General features: G+C 39.0%; 1 protein-coding gene across 3 annotated transcripts in view; it reads right to left on the bottom strand.

Annotated features, from left to right (window-relative positions):
* The window catches only part of DNAH11 (dynein axonemal heavy chain 11), a 291367-nt gene that overhangs the window by 154947 nt on the left and 116814 nt on the right, over positions 1-19606 (bottom strand). The window contains exons 37-44 of one of the 3 annotated variants that reach the window (XM_074340834.1): positions 18252-18344; positions 16792-16986; positions 15858-15935; positions 13651-13783; positions 11532-11659; positions 10595-10743; positions 3272-3422; positions 283-414 (exon numbers count right to left, since the gene is read on the bottom strand). In XM_074340834.1, the coding sequence (XP_074196935.1) occupies positions 283-414; positions 3272-3422; positions 10595-10743; positions 11532-11659; positions 13651-13783; positions 15858-15935; positions 16792-16986; positions 18252-18344 (1059 nt within the window). Of the gene's footprint in view, positions 1-282; positions 415-3271; positions 3423-10594; positions 10744-11531; positions 11660-13650; positions 13784-15857; positions 15936-16623; positions 16754-16791; positions 16987-18251; positions 18345-19606 lie in introns of those variants that run through there. The other 2 variants (XM_074340835.1, XM_074340836.1) reach the window with 2 other exon arrangements.

Here is a 19606-nt window from a genome sequence, read left to right as displayed (position 1 = left end):
CAGAGGAGAGCTGTCTGTGGAATAGCATGATGCTGGCACTGCTCTAGAGGCAGGTGGAAACACAGGACCTTGAGCTGAGAAGTAAGATCTGGTGGAAGGCTATGGGTTGTCAGCCAAGGTTAGAAGAATCAGCCTGGATGAGCTGCACTGGACAATGTACAGGCTTAGGAGGAAGCAGGGTAAGAAGGACAGATTTATGACAATATAACAAAAGCATATGGAGCATGTATTACAATATTCTCCCCAAAATAATGCCGGTTCTGTACCTATTTCTAAACATACCTGATCTTGTACCAGAGTGCCTCCAAATGCCCAGATACAAGCAAAAACAAAATAGACTTCATACACTTCTTTTGGGCTGTCAGAAGGTACATTTTCAGGAGTCAACAAACATTCCAGAAGAACACAAATAGTCTAAAGAACAAGAAATAGCCATTCACTTAGGGTAACATTTTTTTTTTTTTTTTAAATAGTGGAGTATATTCACAGGACTTACTAGCAAATCCACTTTACTCTTATGAGATTATATAATTTTTCCCAAATCTGTGATTTGCTGCATTGGAAGAGACAAAAATTATTGTCTTGGGTTTCTGTGTTAATGGTGGAAAACCGTTGCCACTTCTTACCAAATTGATCTTCTAAGTAATGACAAACAATGAAAAAAACTAAAATCTTAAATTATCCAATTAATAATCATTGTAACAAACAGAAAATACATACAAGCTTAAAAAAAATATATTGGGGATATGTCCATGCTCTTTTTATAAACAGGGAGTCAGACTACACAGAGTATTCTATAGCCCACTTTCTCACTCAAAAACAAACTAAAGACACCTTTCTTTACCAGTAAGTATGGGCCTATAACATCACTTGGAATGACTAACTAAGATTCCACTGGATGGAAAGGCTGATTTAATGATTGCCCTCTTGTTGGACATTTAGATAACCCACTTTCCCTTAGTGCTTTGGCAGCTGTTTTTCCCACCTGTTGTCATAAATTTAGAAAGTCGGACTGGTAGCCTTAGCCTGTGGCATATTTTTGGACACCAGACTAAGTTTAGCCTTGGAAGAAATGCTCTTCAGGAACTTATATTCATCGCGTCCAGGTGAAATGGCCGTGTGCTCTGTTGGTCTGAAACATACCTGTGTTTAGGGCTATCAGGTCAATAATGGTGAGAATGTGGTTGCTGCAAAGGCCTTTCCCGTATGAAATAATAACCAGTCATAAACATGTTTTTAAGCTAATTCTCTAACATACAAAAATAGCTGTCATTAATTAGCGTGGTCACAAACCCTCAAAACTCATGATACCCTTCCCCCAATTTTTGGAGGCAGCAACAGATTTTCCTTACTATCACGTATACATAGCAGTGCAAATTATAACAAAGTATGTCAGGATTATGTGCGTGCCCTTCCCTCGCAGCCATGAAACATGGGGAAAATTCATGGGAACATGGACAATGGGTCCTGGAAATAGCTTGGAAATGCTTTTACTTGAAATTGTTGAGCTCCTCTTATGTTTTTTAATCTTCTCTCTTGATGTTTAGTATTTTTATATTGTGCCACGTTTGCCAATTTAAAATCATCTTCCAATAGAATAAAATTCACCAACTTGTTATCAAAAAAAATAAAATTCTGAGGCTTTGCTATTTCTGAGCAGAAGCCATCTTGGTCTAAGGAACTGTTTGAATCAAAACAAAAAAGACTGAAAGGTCTCAATGTTAAGTTCTCCACTACACGGAACACTCTAGCAACGCATATGCTTTCTCTGTTTTCTCCCAAACACAGTACTTGGCAAACATTTTGAGCTCTGTGTCAGCAATTAATGCAATCATATCTTGGTGCAAATTCTGAACGCATTAACACATCTTACTAACATGAAAGAAGTTTCCTATATTGGAAAACATAATACCTGAATTTCTTAAAGTAGTCATTTTAAGCTATTCTCTTTTATACCCAGTTTTGTCTCAAATTCCTGGCCTCATAAGTAATCACAGAAAAGAGACTATTGTATGAAAGAGTGAAAGAGAAGTTAGCGATAAAATGCTATTTCTGAATACTACAAAAGGAGGAAGTGAGAGCAAAAGTCATATTAATTCCTACTGACCTATTTTCACACTACTCTTGAATGAAAAAGTTCACACCACAGAGAATCACACAAATACACAAGTCAACTTGAAAAAGAACATGACCATGCTTTTTGCAAGTATTACACCAGAGGAAGTCTAATTAGGCTAACCACATAATTAATTCATTATGAATAAATTCAGACCTGCTTTCAGAGATAAATTACACCTCAGATAATTACTGTTGAAGACTATCGTTTACTTAATTGCTGGGTGAATTATCCAAAAACCTGAACTTTCTCTCCTTATTATGCGTGTGACTATTTCTAATTGAGCTTCAAACAAATTTGGTAACATAGTAACTTAATGGTAACTAGGTACTTTAAAACCAATTTTGCTCCTCTAGAAAAAAAGGTTTCTAATTGTAAACTGTTTGTGAAGTTTTATACTTGTAAAGGCTGAGGATAGTTCTTCTTCATGCTGAGGTTAAGATCACAAGCTTCATTGCTGTAAATTATTTTCATTCACTTCCATACAAGGGTATCATATATCCCCTTCACTCTTACCAGCTGTCCCACAACGAGCATTTGAAGCAAAAATGTATCCCAGGAATATTATGAATGCTCTCTCTAGACTGGACTGACTCGAGGAATATTTGGGGGAAGGGAAGAAAAGAAAGGGAGGAAGAAGTGAAAGGCCGGTGGGTGGTGACATCTAAGTAGTAGAGCTCAGAGGCTTTCTCTTACTCACTGGCCAACATCTTTAATTGCATGAATCTGTTGTATTCAATAAAACATACTGAGCACCAGTTAATTAGCCAACAGACAAATAAACAAAGCTGTTACAACTTTTCTTATTCTATTCAAATATATTTGGGAAGAACACATAATTCAATAAAGACACACTCGGTATCTACTATATGCTAGAAACTATGTAAATCTCTGGGGATATGAAAATGAGTGAAAGGTGGCTTCAACCCTCTAGTTCACAACCTTGTGCAAGAGACCACGAACCTGGATGACGATAGCATGCGATAGGTATGTGACAGAGGCTTGCAAAAAGCACTGGAGAACTTTCGGGCTAGAGGACCAGGGTTGGATAAATCTAACAATTCCAGAAATCTTTCCATCTCCTTGAGCAAGCAAACTCTGTTGTCTTGATCGAGCCACAGACCATATCAGGTTACGACATTACCAAAGACACACCTGCACCAAGCTGTTCTCTGGAATTGAAGTGATGGTTTTAAAGCTTGTTCTCAGCTTATCCAAGCACGCGGGAACGTATTTATCAAAAAGAATCGTTAAATTGGCCTTTTCTGATTGATGCTGCCTTCTGTCTATCCAACTGGCCACATACCTGCAAAAGAACAGAAAAGCTTTTACTGAGCCTAGGCTTGAGAAGCAGAATTCCACCAGGTCTAAAGTTTCTCCCTTCCACACAGCTTGGTGCAATACTTCAGGATCATGTTCAGTCAGTGAGTTCTTTCTATTTCTCAAACTGCAAATATTTTTAAATGACCCTTTAAAATGGCCTTGTTTTAGTGGTCATTTTTACCTTAATGAAAAGAATGTGAAAGAAACTCCTAATAGCACGTAGAAGTCAAACATAATAAGGTATAAGTATGACATTACTGAGCATTTGTAAGGAGGTACAGTTTGTTGTTTCCTAGAAGACTGAAACTGTTCTCATAGGGTAGGCCTTATCTATGAAAACAGCTTGGGATTTTTCTGGATTAATCTTGGCATCAATTATTTAGTAATGAGACATCAGTTACAAATAAAAAGGTGAAAATTCCATAGAGGCTATTTCAAAGTCCCCCTTTTCCCACTGGACGGAATGGAACGCTAGCCTGATAGCTGATAATGTATTTCCAGTAAGTGGCTCCGAAATGGTATCTCATGCTTGAGTACATGTGTGTTAATCTGAAGCTTATAAAATGTTATCAATGTTGATACACTAACACCTCTAACATATTAATAAAATAATACTAATTAATAAAAAGAAACATGACTTAGCATCCTTAGTAGTCTCTGAGGAGAAACTGTACAATGTTAAATAAAAAATATTGCTCAAAAAGTTCTCGTCAAATAGGAAGCAGTGATAATAAATATATTTAGCAGCCAGCAGAGAAGCAGTGGGACCAAACCAGTTATAGCTCTACCTTCCTTTAAGCAAAACAGATGTCCCATTTTCAAAATCAGAAGAAATGAAGGCAAGATCATTATCTTATAAAAGGCTCCCTTTGACTTTCACCAGGCCTCACAAAAGGGTTTCATTAAATATTCTACTACCTTTACACTATTGGTAGATTCATAAAATATCAACTGTCAAAACTCATCCCGGTCCAAGAGGAAGTTTTCAGTGGAAGTCTAGTTCATGAGGCAACTTGAGAGAGCATCTCTAGGTGGTGGTACCAGTAAGCACCACGGAAGAATGGAAAACAAGTACTATTTACTGAGGACAAAGGCATGGAGGCCACACCTACTCCTCAGCTGCTCATTTTACTGTACATCAGCTGCCAGAGGAGAAATCCAGAGCTTACTGTTTGCAGGGGATGGGAGGGGAATGGTTCAGGGAGATGGAACTCTAAAGTCAGACTGCCTGGCTCTGCATCCCAGCGCCACCATGTTTTAACCTCATGACCTTGGGAGGTCCGAACATCTCTGTGCCTCAGGTTTCTCATCTGTCAATGGAGAGGATGATAATACAGACCCTTTAAGGTTGTTCTGAGGCTTAAATGAGTCCTCATGCATAAAGTGTCTAGATTAACATCTGCCGTATAATAAATTCTCAATCAACATTACTCACTAGCACAGAGTTGTTGGACTTGGGAGAACTGGGTTCAGGTCCAGATGCTGCCTCTCTGTGTCATAAAGGTAGGAGTGTCGCATAGGGCGCAAGAGTTGGCAGTCAGCACCCTGACGGGTACAACAGATTGCATGCCCACCTCCCAGCAAAGGCTCTTCCCTGTCTCTGTGGGAGCAGAGGGCTATGCAGGGATAGCCAGGAGCCGTAGCCTCAGAAGGGGGAAATGGGCTTTGCACTTGGAGAGGGCTGGTAATAGCTACTTCACTGACCCACTTCGGCAGTAGCCAAAGTCTCTCTGAGAGAAAATTTACCAGGCCCACAAGCAAATGATGCCAATGTACAAATTATCTCCACAAATAAGGAAGTGAGTTCAACCAAACCAGGGACCATGGTAAGAGTTGATCCTGCCCCCCAATATGGCCCCCAAATGACTTCTGCTAAGGATCAACCACACCATATATCATAGAGAGTAAAAAAGCCTATATTGTTAAATATGGAAAGTTTGTGATTTCATGTGTACATTCCTGCTAAATTTTCATAGTTTGGAATAAAAACACATATTAAAAGACAGCAAGTTTAAAAGGAGAAACTATTATCTTCAGCAATGGCAAAAACTACAGATACAGATCTGTATTTGTTGGCAATTCATTCCACCTTACTTTATAAAAAGGTTTCTTATGATTTTTTAAAAATGATACAGATTTGAACGTGACCAAATGAAACATACTGGTATCCTATGACATACAACTGGAAAAGATATACCAGCTCAGGAAAGAGCAACTTTAATTCATCAGAGCGCTCTATAATATGTCCCTTACAGCAAGCATCAGGTTCTCCATCACAGACCTGGAAAAATGGCAGAAGTTAGAAGGATATGCTTCCTTTATTCTCACTATTTGAAGGGAAAAAAAAAATACATTTCCTAATTCTGTTCACTGAAAAGGCCCAGGAGCAGTGACATACCAGTGGTATTGAGCACACCTACCATCCCTATGTTGATTCTAAATACCATTCCTTATACAAAAAGCCATTTCTTCTGGCTCCTTGGAGAAATGGTTGAATCAGGCCTAGGGCAAAGAAAGTCTAAGATAAGCCAGAGGTGTCTTGTTTAACCAGAAAACAAAATGCTCGAAAACAAAAGAACACAGAAGGAGCTGGCTTGAAGGGGCTCCTGCTGGCAAAATCTGGGACAATTTAAACATACAAAAGAATAATGTGGGTGATGAATTATTTCCCATTGAACTAAAAGAAACGAAGCCATAAATAGAAAATGATACTACCCAAAAAAGAAAGGGAAGAAAAGAGAAAGGGAGGATAGGAGGGCGAGAAGAAAAGGAAACATTCTTTACCGAAAAATGTCATCTAATATATGCAGATAGAATGATTGAATTAGGTAATCATTGCTTTGCAACCACCAACAGGCCAATCTTCAAGACATCTGGCTGTTCTCTTTAAAAATGTAAATGTCATTAAAAAAGAGGTGGGGGAATATTCTAGATTAGGGAAGATAATAGAGACAAGTAGTTGCAATGCATGATCCTTGTTTTGATACTTGATTTTTTAAAAATCTACAGTGGAAATTACTGGAGCAACTGGGAAAATTTGAAAAAAATAACTAGAAAATACTCAGATGATAACTGTATCAAGAATAAATTTCTTAGGTATGTTAAACTGGACTGTGTTTATGTAGGAGAATATGCTAGTTCTTAGGAGATAAATGAAGTATTTAGGGATGAAGTGTCTTAGTGTCTCCAATTTACTTTGAAATCATTCCGCAAAATAAAAGTAGGAAATGAATGTGTCTCTATATGCCTGTGAGAGAAGCATATGTACAGCCAGAGAGAGAGTAAATATAGTAAAATGGTAACAACTGACCATTGAAGGAAAAGAGTACACGGTTAAAAGGGTGCTACTAACTTGTCAACTTTCCTATAATTTATAACACTTTCAAATTTAAAAATTAGGGGAAATCAAGAACTATGATCCTGGCTTTGTTACCCTAGGCAGAAAGAATAGGGCTGTTCAGAGGGACGGGGGAGGAGAAGGAGGAGAAAGGAAGAGACGAAGGAGGAGATGTGGTCATTCTTAAGAAAAGTTACAGCTACCAAACTGGCCAGAACTAGATGTTGGTGACTGAGAACAGACCCAGAATGCCATCTTGCCCCTCAAAGTGAACTTCAGCTAATTGTAACGGATTATAATACTATTAGCCTTGTGGGCAGGAAAAAGTCTCCACCCCCTGTGTTGCCATGGCAGTGCTGACAAGGGCCAAGTAAGGACAAGGTAATCCCACCTCCTGACAGGAAGGAGCAGTCAGCGAGGATGCACCTGGGAACGCCTATATACCACCCCTAAATCTTGAATACTCTAATAAAATCCTAAGCCTCTGTTCTTCAGGGCAGTTGCTCTTCTTTGGGCCTGCCCGCTCGCACACCAATCTTGGAAGTGTACTATCTCCTTTTTTTTTCTTCTTTTTTTTAAAACAAATCCACTCTTGCTTGATTTATTTGGTACTTCCTTGAATTCTTTCCTGCAGCGTAAGCCAAGAACCCATTTTTCAGCAACAGTTTGGAAAATTGCATTAATCATTATATTGATCTCAAGGTAATTAAGGATTAAATGAGTCAATACATGTAAAGCTATCACATTAGTATTATGACATTAAAGTAAGATACTAAGTTATCCAGGGGAAGTGAAATACTACACGCCCCAACAGGAAATAGCCACTTTTTTCAGTAGTTCGCTGAAAGTTTCTGACAGTAGGAAGTGAAAATATAAAAATATCCTTTACAAAAGATTCCCATTATTTTGGATAATGACCTGGGTGGAACCTTTGGTCATACATATGAAAATCAAAACCTACCCAAGGATCTTGGATAAAACAAAAATCTCCATAAAAATAAAAGCCAATAGTGAAAACAGACTTAACTTTCTTAGGAATGCAAATTGGGTGTCTCTTTAGACACCCAACCTGTGACCTTTGACTCACCAGATAAAAGTCCCACTTTAAACAGGGATTTAGATAGCTTTTGTTAAAACAGATCTCCACATGATGTTATTGAGATTAGATTACACAGACCTTGGGAACTGTGACACTCACTGGGGTTGAGGAGTCCCCAGAAGGAAATGGGGTGCAAGGACTGCCTCTGCTCTCTGTATGGGGGAGTGGAGGGATACTGGAGATTCGCCTTCAGCTAGCCCCCAACCAAGAGAAGCATCCTAGGAGAGGGTCAGAATCCTAGCTGGGGAAAGGAGCTGGAAGCCCAGGAAGGATTCTCCATTTTAGACTTTTACAAATCACTCTTTCCCCAGCCAAATCCAATAAGTCTTTGTTAAACACAAAAGCCTGGGCATGCTTCTCCTTTGCTGTAGAGTTAAGGTACGAGACTTGTGGTGAACAAATCCATACAAAGAACAAAGAGCCTGGAGAAGTGCATCCGTCAGGCGTCTGGAGGGAACAGATATCACCCCACAGCTTTCCTGAAAAAAGGTGTGGGCAGAGAGCAGGGACACTGGAAGGGAGAGTGCTGTATCATGGGGTAATAACTGAGGAACGGTACTTACTGCATCTATGTCTGCAGGGACACAATGAAGGACTACCAGAACCTGGAAGGAAAGAATCTTTGGGAGAGATTGAAGAGGAGCTGTGACCTGCCGCTGAGGGACACAGTCATCCTGATGTGACCCTGCAGGGAGGAGCCAGGGGAATAAATAGCCTGACCTCATCTCTTCGCTCCCTCCCATTTCCTGCCAGGGCTCCTCATTAGTCATACCAGCCAGAAGCCAGAGGGCAAGGAGCCCGGTGACGAGGTCCACACCACAGGCTGTGGGGCACAGAGCCAGGTGGAGGGGTAAACAGAAGATACCTGACACAGGAGCTCATTAGTCACAAGCATGTGTTCACTTGCAGAGCTCTGACATTTTTACAGCTCGCAGTGGGAAAACTAGAGGTGACAAGGGACCACCAGGATGAATTATGGAAAGTGTGAGCATGTGAAGAGCAAACGAATGGGCACAATAAACTTGTTCTAAATCAAAGCATCACCACTGTTCATGCATGCATATTGTATGTACACATACAAACAAACAGATGTCCATCAATGGATATATTTATATCTACATGCTCCATACAAGCTATTATTATTTATTCACTTATTCAACAAATACTGAGTTCTTAACAGGTACAAGGTGAGAACAGGGTTATGACCAACTGAAAATGACAGGCTTACAGGCGCTAATTTAATTATCTTTAAATTAGCCTAATTAATTAGCTTTAAGTTTAACAGCTAATACTGTCTTCAAATGATCATATACATTTTTAGTTTTTCTTAAGATTAAAAAGAGAAATTAAAAAGAGAAATATTCAAAACAACAACAAAACCAAACAACCAGAATTAAAAATAGGCAAAGGAATGAAATAGGCATTTCTCTAAAGAAAAGATTAAAATAGCCAATAAGCACATGAAAAAATGCTCCACATGACTAATTCTTAGGGAAACACAAATCAAAACCAGAATGAGATACCATTTCATACCCATTAGGATGGCTATTATAAAAAATAGAGAAAAGAACAAGCGATGGTGAGAATGTGTGGAAATTGGACCCTTGTGCACTGTTGGTGGGAATGTAAGTGGTGCACTCACTGTGGAAAACAGTATGGTGTTTCCTCTAAGAATTAAAAATAGAATTACCATATGACCTAGCAATTCCACGAGTGGGTGTATATATCCCCAAAATAACTGAAAGCAGGGATTCAAACAAAGATTTGCTTGCCTATGTTCATAGAAACATTATTTGCAACAGTCAAAATATGGAAGCAGCCCACGTGTCTACCGTCAGATGAGTGAATAAACAAAAGGCGGTATATGCAGACAATGGAATGTCATTCAACCTTAAAAAGGAAGAAAATTCTGGCATGTGCTATAACATGGATGAACTTTGAAGACATTATACTAAATAAATAAGCCCAACACAAAAGGACAATGACTGTATGATTCTATTTATAAGCGGTACATATTCAAATTCATAGAGAAAGAAAGTAGAAAGGGGCTAAGGCAGGGGAGACTGGGGAGTAATTGTTTAATGGGTATGGAGCTTCAGGTTGGAAAATGAAAAGTTATGAAGATGGATAGTGATGATGATTGTACAACAATGTCAATGTACTTAATGCCACTGAACTGTGTAATTAAAAATGGCTAAAATGGTACATTTTATATTATGCATATTTTACCACAATTTTTATTTAGTTTTCAATTAGAGTTGACATTTGATATTATTTTATATTAGTTCCCGGTGTACAGCATAGTAGTTATAAATTTATATAATTTATGAAGTGATCCCCCTGATAAATATAGTCCCCACCTGGCACCACACATAGTTATTACTATATTATTGACTATATTCCTTATGCTGTACTTTACATCCCCATGGGTATTTTGTAAACACCAATTTGTACTTCTTACTCCTTTCACCTTTTTTCACCCAGCTCCCCAGCCCACCTCCTCTCTGGCACCATCAGTTTGTTCTCTGTATCTATGAGTCTGTTTCTGTTTTCTTTCCTTGTTTATTTTGTTCTTCAGAGTCCACATACAAGTGAAATCATCTGGTATTGTTTTCCTCTGTCTGACTTCTTTCACTTAACATAATACCCTCTAAGTCCACCCATATTGTTGCAAATTGTTTTACCACAATTTTTTTTTTTTAAAAAAAGCAATACTCACGGATTCCAGCCCAAATCCTGTGGGTTCACATAGAGAATACCAGCTCTGGATACAGTTGCTGGGGTTGCTGTCCGTAAGTGATGAATCTCAAAGAGCAGCCTTACAGAGGGAGTAAGGGCTATGCGCTCATTGCTGGCCAAGGTCAGCACCTGGACAGCGCAACACAGCATAAAAGGCCAATTTACCAAAACAACACGAAGTGTGTCCCCCAGTACAAGTGCCAAAGGCTATGAGCTCACAGTTCCCAGTGGGTTCTCAGTGCATCCCTGAGGGGAGGGAGCTCACTCCCCCTTGAGAACACTTTCATCAACATGGACTCATTCATACCAACCTTTGAATAACTGTAATTATGATTAAATATAAGACATTTGTTCTAAGAGCTGATTACATGAAAAGGCCTGAATACCACAAAAAATAAACTTTCTTTAGAATCTGACATGTGGCTCACAGACCTGTACCATCACTCTGTAGTTTCACTGGGAAGGCTGAATTAACCAGGGCAAAACGCTCAGGAATGCATTTATACTCAATCGGTGGGTACAGGAACTACCTAATTTCAATAGCTAAGTTTCACCGATGAACATACGGCACAAACTTGGTCTTTTATTATCTAAGTATTCCATACTTAATCAAAGATGAGATGCAATAATTTATGCCTAACTGTCAGAAAATGGTAAGATGTGTATGAATTAAATTCTTGGAGACATAGCTCTTTTCGTAGGTGGTTAAATTTATACACACAAGAAAAATGTATTCACTTAAACTCTTTAACAGTGAAATTAAGAGAATTATCAGGAAAGTGCTACTTATCAAAATAGTAACTACATAAAGAACATCAGGTTAATGATTAAAAGCTAGTATTAAAATCAACAAGTGAATGGAACTCTTAATATATTCAGGTGTTATGTTTCAGGTCGAGCACTGAGGTATTACTCACTTTGTTATCATCCATGACAGTATTTAGTGACTCAATCCACATGGGATCAATATCTCCATCCAGGACTATCCATTTTGGTCCATCATGCATAAGATTTGCTTGTTCTCGCAGAATGGATGAGAAGAGACCTATAAAATATGAGTAAACAATCTTATATAATGGAAAAGAGTACTGTTTATTTATAAAATAAATTTGTGTTATTTCTACTGGAAGTTCTTATATTAAGTAAGTAAATTTGCTGCCTCTCTCTGGTGGGCAATATGTAATACCTTTTGAGCTATACCTAGGCTCCAGACCAAAGAGCAAGTTTCGTTTCCATGAGAAGGTTCCTTAACTTCTGTGACTGAGCTTCCACATATGTCAAATAAAGATGATAGTACCTTACTTGAAAAACAGTTGTTGGGATTTATAAAAGGTAACACACATGAAACTCAAAACTCACACCAAATGAAGACATTATCCTTTTTCATGCACATACCTTCAGTATCTATTTTAGGTCAAATATTAATTTATTTCACCTTTCTCCATTTTTCTCTAACACTATTCAAGGGACATAATTCTAAAGCTAACGGATTCAGAAGTGCTATACATTTCTTTGAGAAATCTGGCCATTGTCATTCTATTATCATTACTTCACAAGATGTATAGATAGAAACATTTTAAATCCACAGTCCTTTTTGCTATTACTCCATATCTAAGTATCGTGTGTGTTACACAGTGTATTTAATAGTTGCTGATTTTTCAAAATTCAAATATATAATATCCTGGTGAGAAAAACTGGTTTGATGCATGCCTTTGGGAAGTTTTGATTCCTCTGCGAAGTATTTTGTGGGGGGAAAAAAAAAAAGTGACAGTATATAGTAGAAACTGCCACTATGATTCATAAAAAGCCAGTAATCTTTTCTAATGATCACTGATTTGAATGGCTTCCACAGATTTTCATCATAAAATGATATTATTCCCTCCCTGCCACAGTCTTTTCAGAAAAAAAAAAAAAAGAAGATAAAAGACTAAGAGTCAGTTTTGACTGTCTCACAAATTAGGGAAATAGTGTATATGTAAAAAGATAGAGAATGCGGAGGAGGGCTTGTATACATGGGGTCATCAGGGAGTCTACGACGTGGCATTTGACCAGATACTTCAATATGGTAAGGGAGGAAGCCATGCAGATATCTGTAGTGTTGCAGATGGTGGGGAAGTTAAGCGCAAAGATTCTGTGATGGGAAGATACTTGGCATGTTCAAGGAAGAGCAAGGAGGCCAGAGTGCATGGAATATAGTGAGTGAAGGCAGAGTGCAGGAAATGAGGTCAGAAATGGGGAAGGAGGATCTAATCAGAGAACCCTGTAGGCCTTGGGTAGAGGTTGGATTCTAAGGGTGATAGAACCCATTGGAAATGGCAAGCAGAGAACTAACATTTTGAGGAGCACCCTCTGTCTGCTGTATGGAAAAGGAACTGCAGGGAGACCAGTGAAGGGGGCTACTGCAGACTACAGGCAAGAGGTGATGGTGGCTTGGACTGATGTGTAGCTGCTGAGAAAGGGAGAAATACTGGAATACAATATGTATTAAAGGTAAAGCCTATAGAGTTTGCTGTGAGGTTGAACGTATGGTGTTAAAGGGAGAAAGGACTCAAGGATAATCCCAAGATTCGTGCATCTTTTGAAATGAGAAGTAGTAACAGATTTTAACCAAGGAGTTTGCTTGCCTACAAATACTTTCGGGGCAAGAAACATGTCTCATTGACTTTTGTCCCTGGTCCCTACCATAGTGCCTTCCTCAAACTCAGTGTCTTGTATCAGGTACTTTATAAATGTTCCCTGAGGCATTCATGTTGACATCTTTCTGGGTTTTCATGGAGCCCTGACATAACCGATGTGGGATAAAATACACAGCTCTGAGCACAAACCTACTGAATGCAAATCGATCACTTACTCAAATTTAGCTTTAATTTGTAGGTTATAAATGCTGTTTAGAGCTGCTATATCTCCAATAATGCCAACACAAACAGTAAATCTACAGCTATGACTAAAATTGGCTTGAACTGAAATTGGCTTGAACTGGTTTCCTGGATAAAAAGAAGAATTTTTTTGCACTTCAAAAGAGGAAATACTACTTGCCATCTTTCCATTCTCGGGTAGCGTGATGTATGAAACCAAAGAGTTCATCTGTTGTCACAGCTTTTGGGTTTAAGTCATTCCAAATGGGTTTTTGTTTCATGTTAACATATGTTCGGTTCAGTGTTCTCAAAATCTGAAGGGGAGAAGGGGGGAAAAGCTAAGAAAATTAATACTAATGTAAGCCAAATGGAAAGCAAAATATTTTGAAGGATTTCCCTTATTCATTATATATTCCTAGATATTCTGTAGGCATTAAGATTGAAAGAGCGGGGAAAAAAATTACATGTGCACATTTTCATTACCATCTTGAAAAATTTAAGGCTGCAGTCCCTTAGGATCAGTTCCCCTGATTCTTTGAACAACGTAGACTAGAGAAAGTCACTCTATCATTTGGGATTTTTCCCCATGTGTGCAAAGTGAAGGACTATATTGAAATAAGTGTTCCCGTTCATGTTTTTAACATCTACTCTACCTGTATTATTTAGATTGTTTTCAAATTTTAGCCTGCATGAGAACCACTTGTACGGTGTTAACACAGATTTCTGGGCCCAATCACAAGGTTTCTAACTCAGTGGGTCTGGGGTGGGACTGATGATTTGCATTCCTATGAAGGTCCCAGGTGAGGCCTATGATGTGGTCTGGACCTGCTTTGAGACCTAGTGACCTAGAGCCATAGTTCTCAACAGCAGATTTCTTGACTTGGGGGAAGAGGGCAAGCTACTGGGCATCTAGTGGTCAGAGGCCAGGGGTGCTGCTAGACAGCCTACAGCGCACAGGACGGCCACCATGACATAGAATTATCTGGTCCAGAATGTCATTAGTGCTGACATTCTGATCAGAGAGTTGAGGAAAAGTAGACGTGAGGATAAGAATCCATACGATAGATGCTTACTATGTGCCGGTTTAATTTATTGACACCTTACCCCAAATATCTGCCCTAATTATCCTTTTTGCTTTCTCCCAAAAGCCGTGGCTTTATTTTAGATATTTAGCATCCTGATCTTCTCACAGGGAGCGGAAAGACTGATAAACAACTGCCAAATACTTTGGAATAATGGGTTTTTAAATAACATAGCCTTGAGTTTCAGTGCTCTAGTTATATCAACTTAAGTAAAGGTTGAATAGAACAGAATCGGTGAAGATCAGATAAAAGAAACTGAATGCCTTAGGAATATTATGCTAACAACATTTTTAGAAACCATTAATCTACTGAAAGTTATAGAAGTTAATTTTATCCTTCCTTAAACCATGGCCCATATCTGAAACTTACTCAAACAAAATAATTACAGATCTATCAGTTATCCATTTGGGGTTTGGATCTAACTACAGAACCGTCAAGTTCTCTGTACACCCATGCTCTAACGTCTCATATGCTCACTCTGATTATTTTTAGTCATTGGCTACTAAATATGTTTATACCCAAGCACCCTGAATTAAAAAGCAGGCAGTTCTGCATATACCGTCTGCCAACCAAGAAAATAAGTACATTTCCAGGACTGTCAGTAAGACCAAGCAAAATCAAGCAGTGAACTAAACACGGGGATAATCATACCCACGGCCTACCATCCTCGTGCAGAGCAAATCACACAGAGCGCACCTAGCACAGCTCACAACAGGGACCTCAAAAATGTGGCTTTTGCTGCCCCCCTTTCTTTTCAAGTTTTGTTTTGGCCCTATAGAGGGCCATATTCTCAGGAAGCATTGAAGGAAAATATGTGGGTATTCTTCATGATATGGGGAGGCAAATCTAAGGTAACTTGGAAAAGATGAAGCAGTCTTGTTAAATGTGGGTAGCACCAATCCCATCCTGCAATCCAGGTATCTTATTCTAGAGTCTCTCAACGTGTTACCTTTGGATGAAGAATTGAGGTAGAATTGTATTCCTGAAAAATGCATAAAATAGGATGGCATACAGCTAAATGCACGAGTAGGAGGCTAAATATCTCACGTGGAAAGCCCAAGCTTTATCTCAACTTACTTTTCCTATTTAAACACAATGTTCTGTTTGTTACTCTCTCCCTGTCCCAAATACAGAGGAAAATAGTGTCAACTATCAAAGAACAGTCCTAGAGTCTCAGATTCTAACCCAAAATCATGGTGGACTTCACTGAAGGGCACTCTTAAATAGAACTGAAAATAGGCCAAAAAAAAAAAAAAAAAGAAAAAGTCCCTTCCATGGCCGAAAGCTCACAGGCATTTCACTGTACCTTACTCTTTCCTGTGCCTGCATTTCCCACCACAAAGACGGAGTGCCGCACGGCCAGCAGTTCCTCAAGCTGGACAACCTACAGACGAAACGGCCTCCTTTAGTGAATTTGTGATTAAACAGTAAACAAATTAAAAAAAAACAACCCAAAACCACTAGCCATTTTTATCCAATTGTTTCCTTACAACCCACTGACAACAGTATATTCCAGGAAAGTTGAAACAGATGTCAAGGGCTAAGTACAGTTTCTCCTGAATCTCCAACATCGAGCACGGATGTGAGAATGAAGACAACACATTGCATCACTGACACAGGCAGAGTGAAGTACAGTCGTACCAGGTACATGGCAGGGGTTACTTACAAAATCAGTGGCTTCTTCAAGTGTTGAACAAAAACAGTAGATGGCCAATCAACATCTACAACTGAGTAATGGCCTGTATCCTCTAAAATATCTAAAATGGACATCCGATGGGTATTCAACGTCCATGTTTTCACTACACCCAAACTGAGCATGTGTATGCACATGCCTTGAATAAGTCAGATGATGTCACACATATAGACACTTCTCACCATTAAATGCGTGTACTAATGATTTTACTTCCACCTTTCTCTCCACTAGCAAGAAAAGAGCAAAATTAATGTTTGGTGCATGTCACCAAGAAGAACCAAGAAGTCTTATAAACCCAGGAAAAGTATTTAAAACCATGACTTAATCATTTCTGGGTTTTCCCCTTCTCACAGAACGTGACAACAAAATATTTCATTACCGTCAATTTAGTAAAGATTGCCATATTAGAATGCTGTCAAGTATACATGAAGGTCATATTGAGGTCAGTGTAATATGTAAGATGACGTTTTGGGTCAGTATCATTACAGTCACTGTCACTGTACATTCCCAGGGCCGCCATGACACGTATAATAAATGCTCCTTTTACTTTGAGGATGAAGCTGTCCTCGGGCTGCAGGCGGAGCTCCACGGTGGACTGCCTGACCATCTGTTCAAAGTGCGGTGCCCTCCTCCGGGGCACGTCCAGGGCTGGAAACAGGTCACCGACCAGGCCCAGAAACACAGGGATGTCGTCTGTCACGATTTTTGGCATATTGAAGTCCCTTAATGCTCTCATGAGTACCTAGGAAAGAGAACAGAAGACACTTTATAAAAAAGCCAATACAAGGTCTAACAATCAATCAGCTAAACAGTTAAAGATGTTATTTGTAATTCTCATATCTAAAGCATGAGAATCGATACTGTTCTGTCTATAGGGCGGTTAAATGCTTACAAGGTCACACATTAGAACACGAGGAGGCTCTCCCCATACCACGGACAAACTCAGACTCCCAAGGAGGCCCTGTTCCTTCCGTACCAATAGCTATCTGCTTTGATCTTGAAAAAGGATTAGAAGCTCTTCTCTCTTTAATCCTCAAACTCCAGGATATAAATTAACTAGGCTCATCAGATCATTTTGTTCAAAGTACATTTTGAGAATCTCAGAATAATAAACTCAACCATTTTTAGTTTCAGTTTTTTTTCTATTGGGGCTGAAAACCAGCGAGCGCTTCAATTATTAAAAGCAGGAACTTGCTCATCGGGATGACATTTACAGAAAGTTAAGCATTCCGATGACGGCAGTACAGCAGGAGAACAAATAAATGCAGGAAAATCCTGATCCTGTCATGAACTGTGACGGCGAGGAAGAGAAAGATTGAAAATGAAAAGTAGAAAATCACATAATAAATATCCTCTAGCATAAAAGGAAACTCACAGGAATAGATCTATTTTTCAACTACTCAAGCCAAACTGCATGTATATATAGGGCTGTATGTCCATTACTCTCACTACTTATTTAATAGAGAAAAACAGACATGTGGCTGTTACTGTTTTTCCCCAGGAGGGACAATTCCCTAGTAGCTCTGAAAAATCAACTAAGCATTTCCCAGTGCTAGGTGATCAACCTTCCTATTCCATTCTTCATGTATCTTACTGACATCCTATGAAATGGATATACTTTCTTCTATTACATTATGTCTTCACTGACTTTTTCAGGATTAATATCCCAACTTAATTAATCAGATTTTCTAGATGTTCCTCAGAGGAAATGAAACAGTGACTACGGAATTACTTGAATATGACCACCAAAATATTTTTTGTAGCTGACATTTTGAAAGCGCCTATAAAATCACATTTTCTTTCCTACACTGATAACCTTTTACTCAAGAATACTTGTGATCTTTTATAACAGAAGAAATGACAGTCCTCCAAATATCCTACAATAACAATAGATGTTACGTGTTTTAAAAGTCACGCTATGCATGACCCACCATCCAGGTATACACTTTCATTTGTATGAAGCCATTTAGCTACTCACTCAACAAAATCTCATTAGCATTGCATTACCTGATCCTCAGGTCTGTCTTTATCTGCTCGTTTCAGGGAGCCAGCCACAACCAAGACAGATTTAATAGCACGAAGTCCCCAATCATAATGATCCTAAAAATCAAAACACAGGCATATTTTCTTAAGAAGTTTATGAGGGAGTAAGATTCTCATCCTAGAAGTAAGCCGAAAGCTAGGAGTTCAGATAAATACATGCTTTAATCATGGAAACAATATTTCCCTTTCCTCTCTGAAACTGTGAAAACCATGTCCCCTCAGTGTCTTCCTGCTTCTTTCACCTGACTGTCTGTCTGTCTGTCAGCAAATCTCTTCTTCCCATACCATGTAGTTGCAGCATTTGCCCAAGGCTCCATCTACCTTCCTTGTTCTCTCTCACCAAACCTGCCAACTCGGAAGTCCAACCACCTCCACGTTTTCACCTCCATCCACAAGCACATATTTCCCACTGTATGCGGACAGCCCTGCTATTCCACCCCTCCCTAGGCCTACGTCTCAAATTGTCCTAACTACTCTACCTCTTAATCCCTTGGATGCTGCAGCCCTGATACTGGCACTTAATAAAGTCAAAACAGTATTAAATAAAATTCAGTGATAAGCCAGTATCTCTTTGAGACGTCTACATTACTCCCAAGGAAGATTCTCCTCACAGGCTCTGAGTTCCTAGAGAACAAAGCTTGTATCTTACTCGCTTTCATCTTCCAGGTCCTAGCATGGTACGCTGTGCAGGGCAGGTGCTCAGTAAACCTGAATTAACTGATTGATTATATATAAGAAGCCTTCTCTCCGACTTCCCTCTACAACCCACACAGTAACAACACTTCTCTTAAATGTCTCTCAGCTGTGCCTGTGGGAAAGTCATTTAACTTCTCCAAGCCTTAGTACTGTCCTCAATAAAAAGGCAGATAAAAATACCTACTGTATAAGGTTGTTGTGGGAGTAAAATGAGTTAATGCTTTGTGGGCAGTGAAATAATAAACACATGTATAAAAATAGGCCCTTCAATCCATTAGTGGATAATAAAGTCAATTTAGTGCGTCTTGACCATCCTTTTTGTCAGTAATATAGCAGAACAGAATGGAATGAAGAATACCAGAATGCATTGCAAATAATAACAGTAAGAAATGTTTGGTGAAAATTTTTGCTTCAGTTGTGCATACATGTGCATACTGAGTCTCAATAGAAAAAAAAATGTTTTATACAGTGTTTTGAAACCCACGGATATAAAAGTAAGTTGAGGCTTGAGGAGTGAAGACAAGGGAGAAGAACAAAAGTCTGAAGGCCAGGGAGATTGGGGAGGAAGCTAGTCATTGCAGTAACGATATTAAAGGAGAAGATAAAGAAGAAATTCTGGACAC

This window comes from Rhinolophus sinicus, linkage group LG09, assembly GCF_036562045.2.
Source record: "Rhinolophus sinicus isolate RSC01 linkage group LG09, ASM3656204v1, whole genome shotgun sequence".
Taxonomy (NCBI): Eukaryota; Metazoa; Chordata; class Mammalia; order Chiroptera; family Rhinolophidae; genus Rhinolophus; species Rhinolophus sinicus.
Note: the sequence above shows the minus strand (reverse complement) of the source record. Positions and strands in the feature narration are given on the sequence as shown.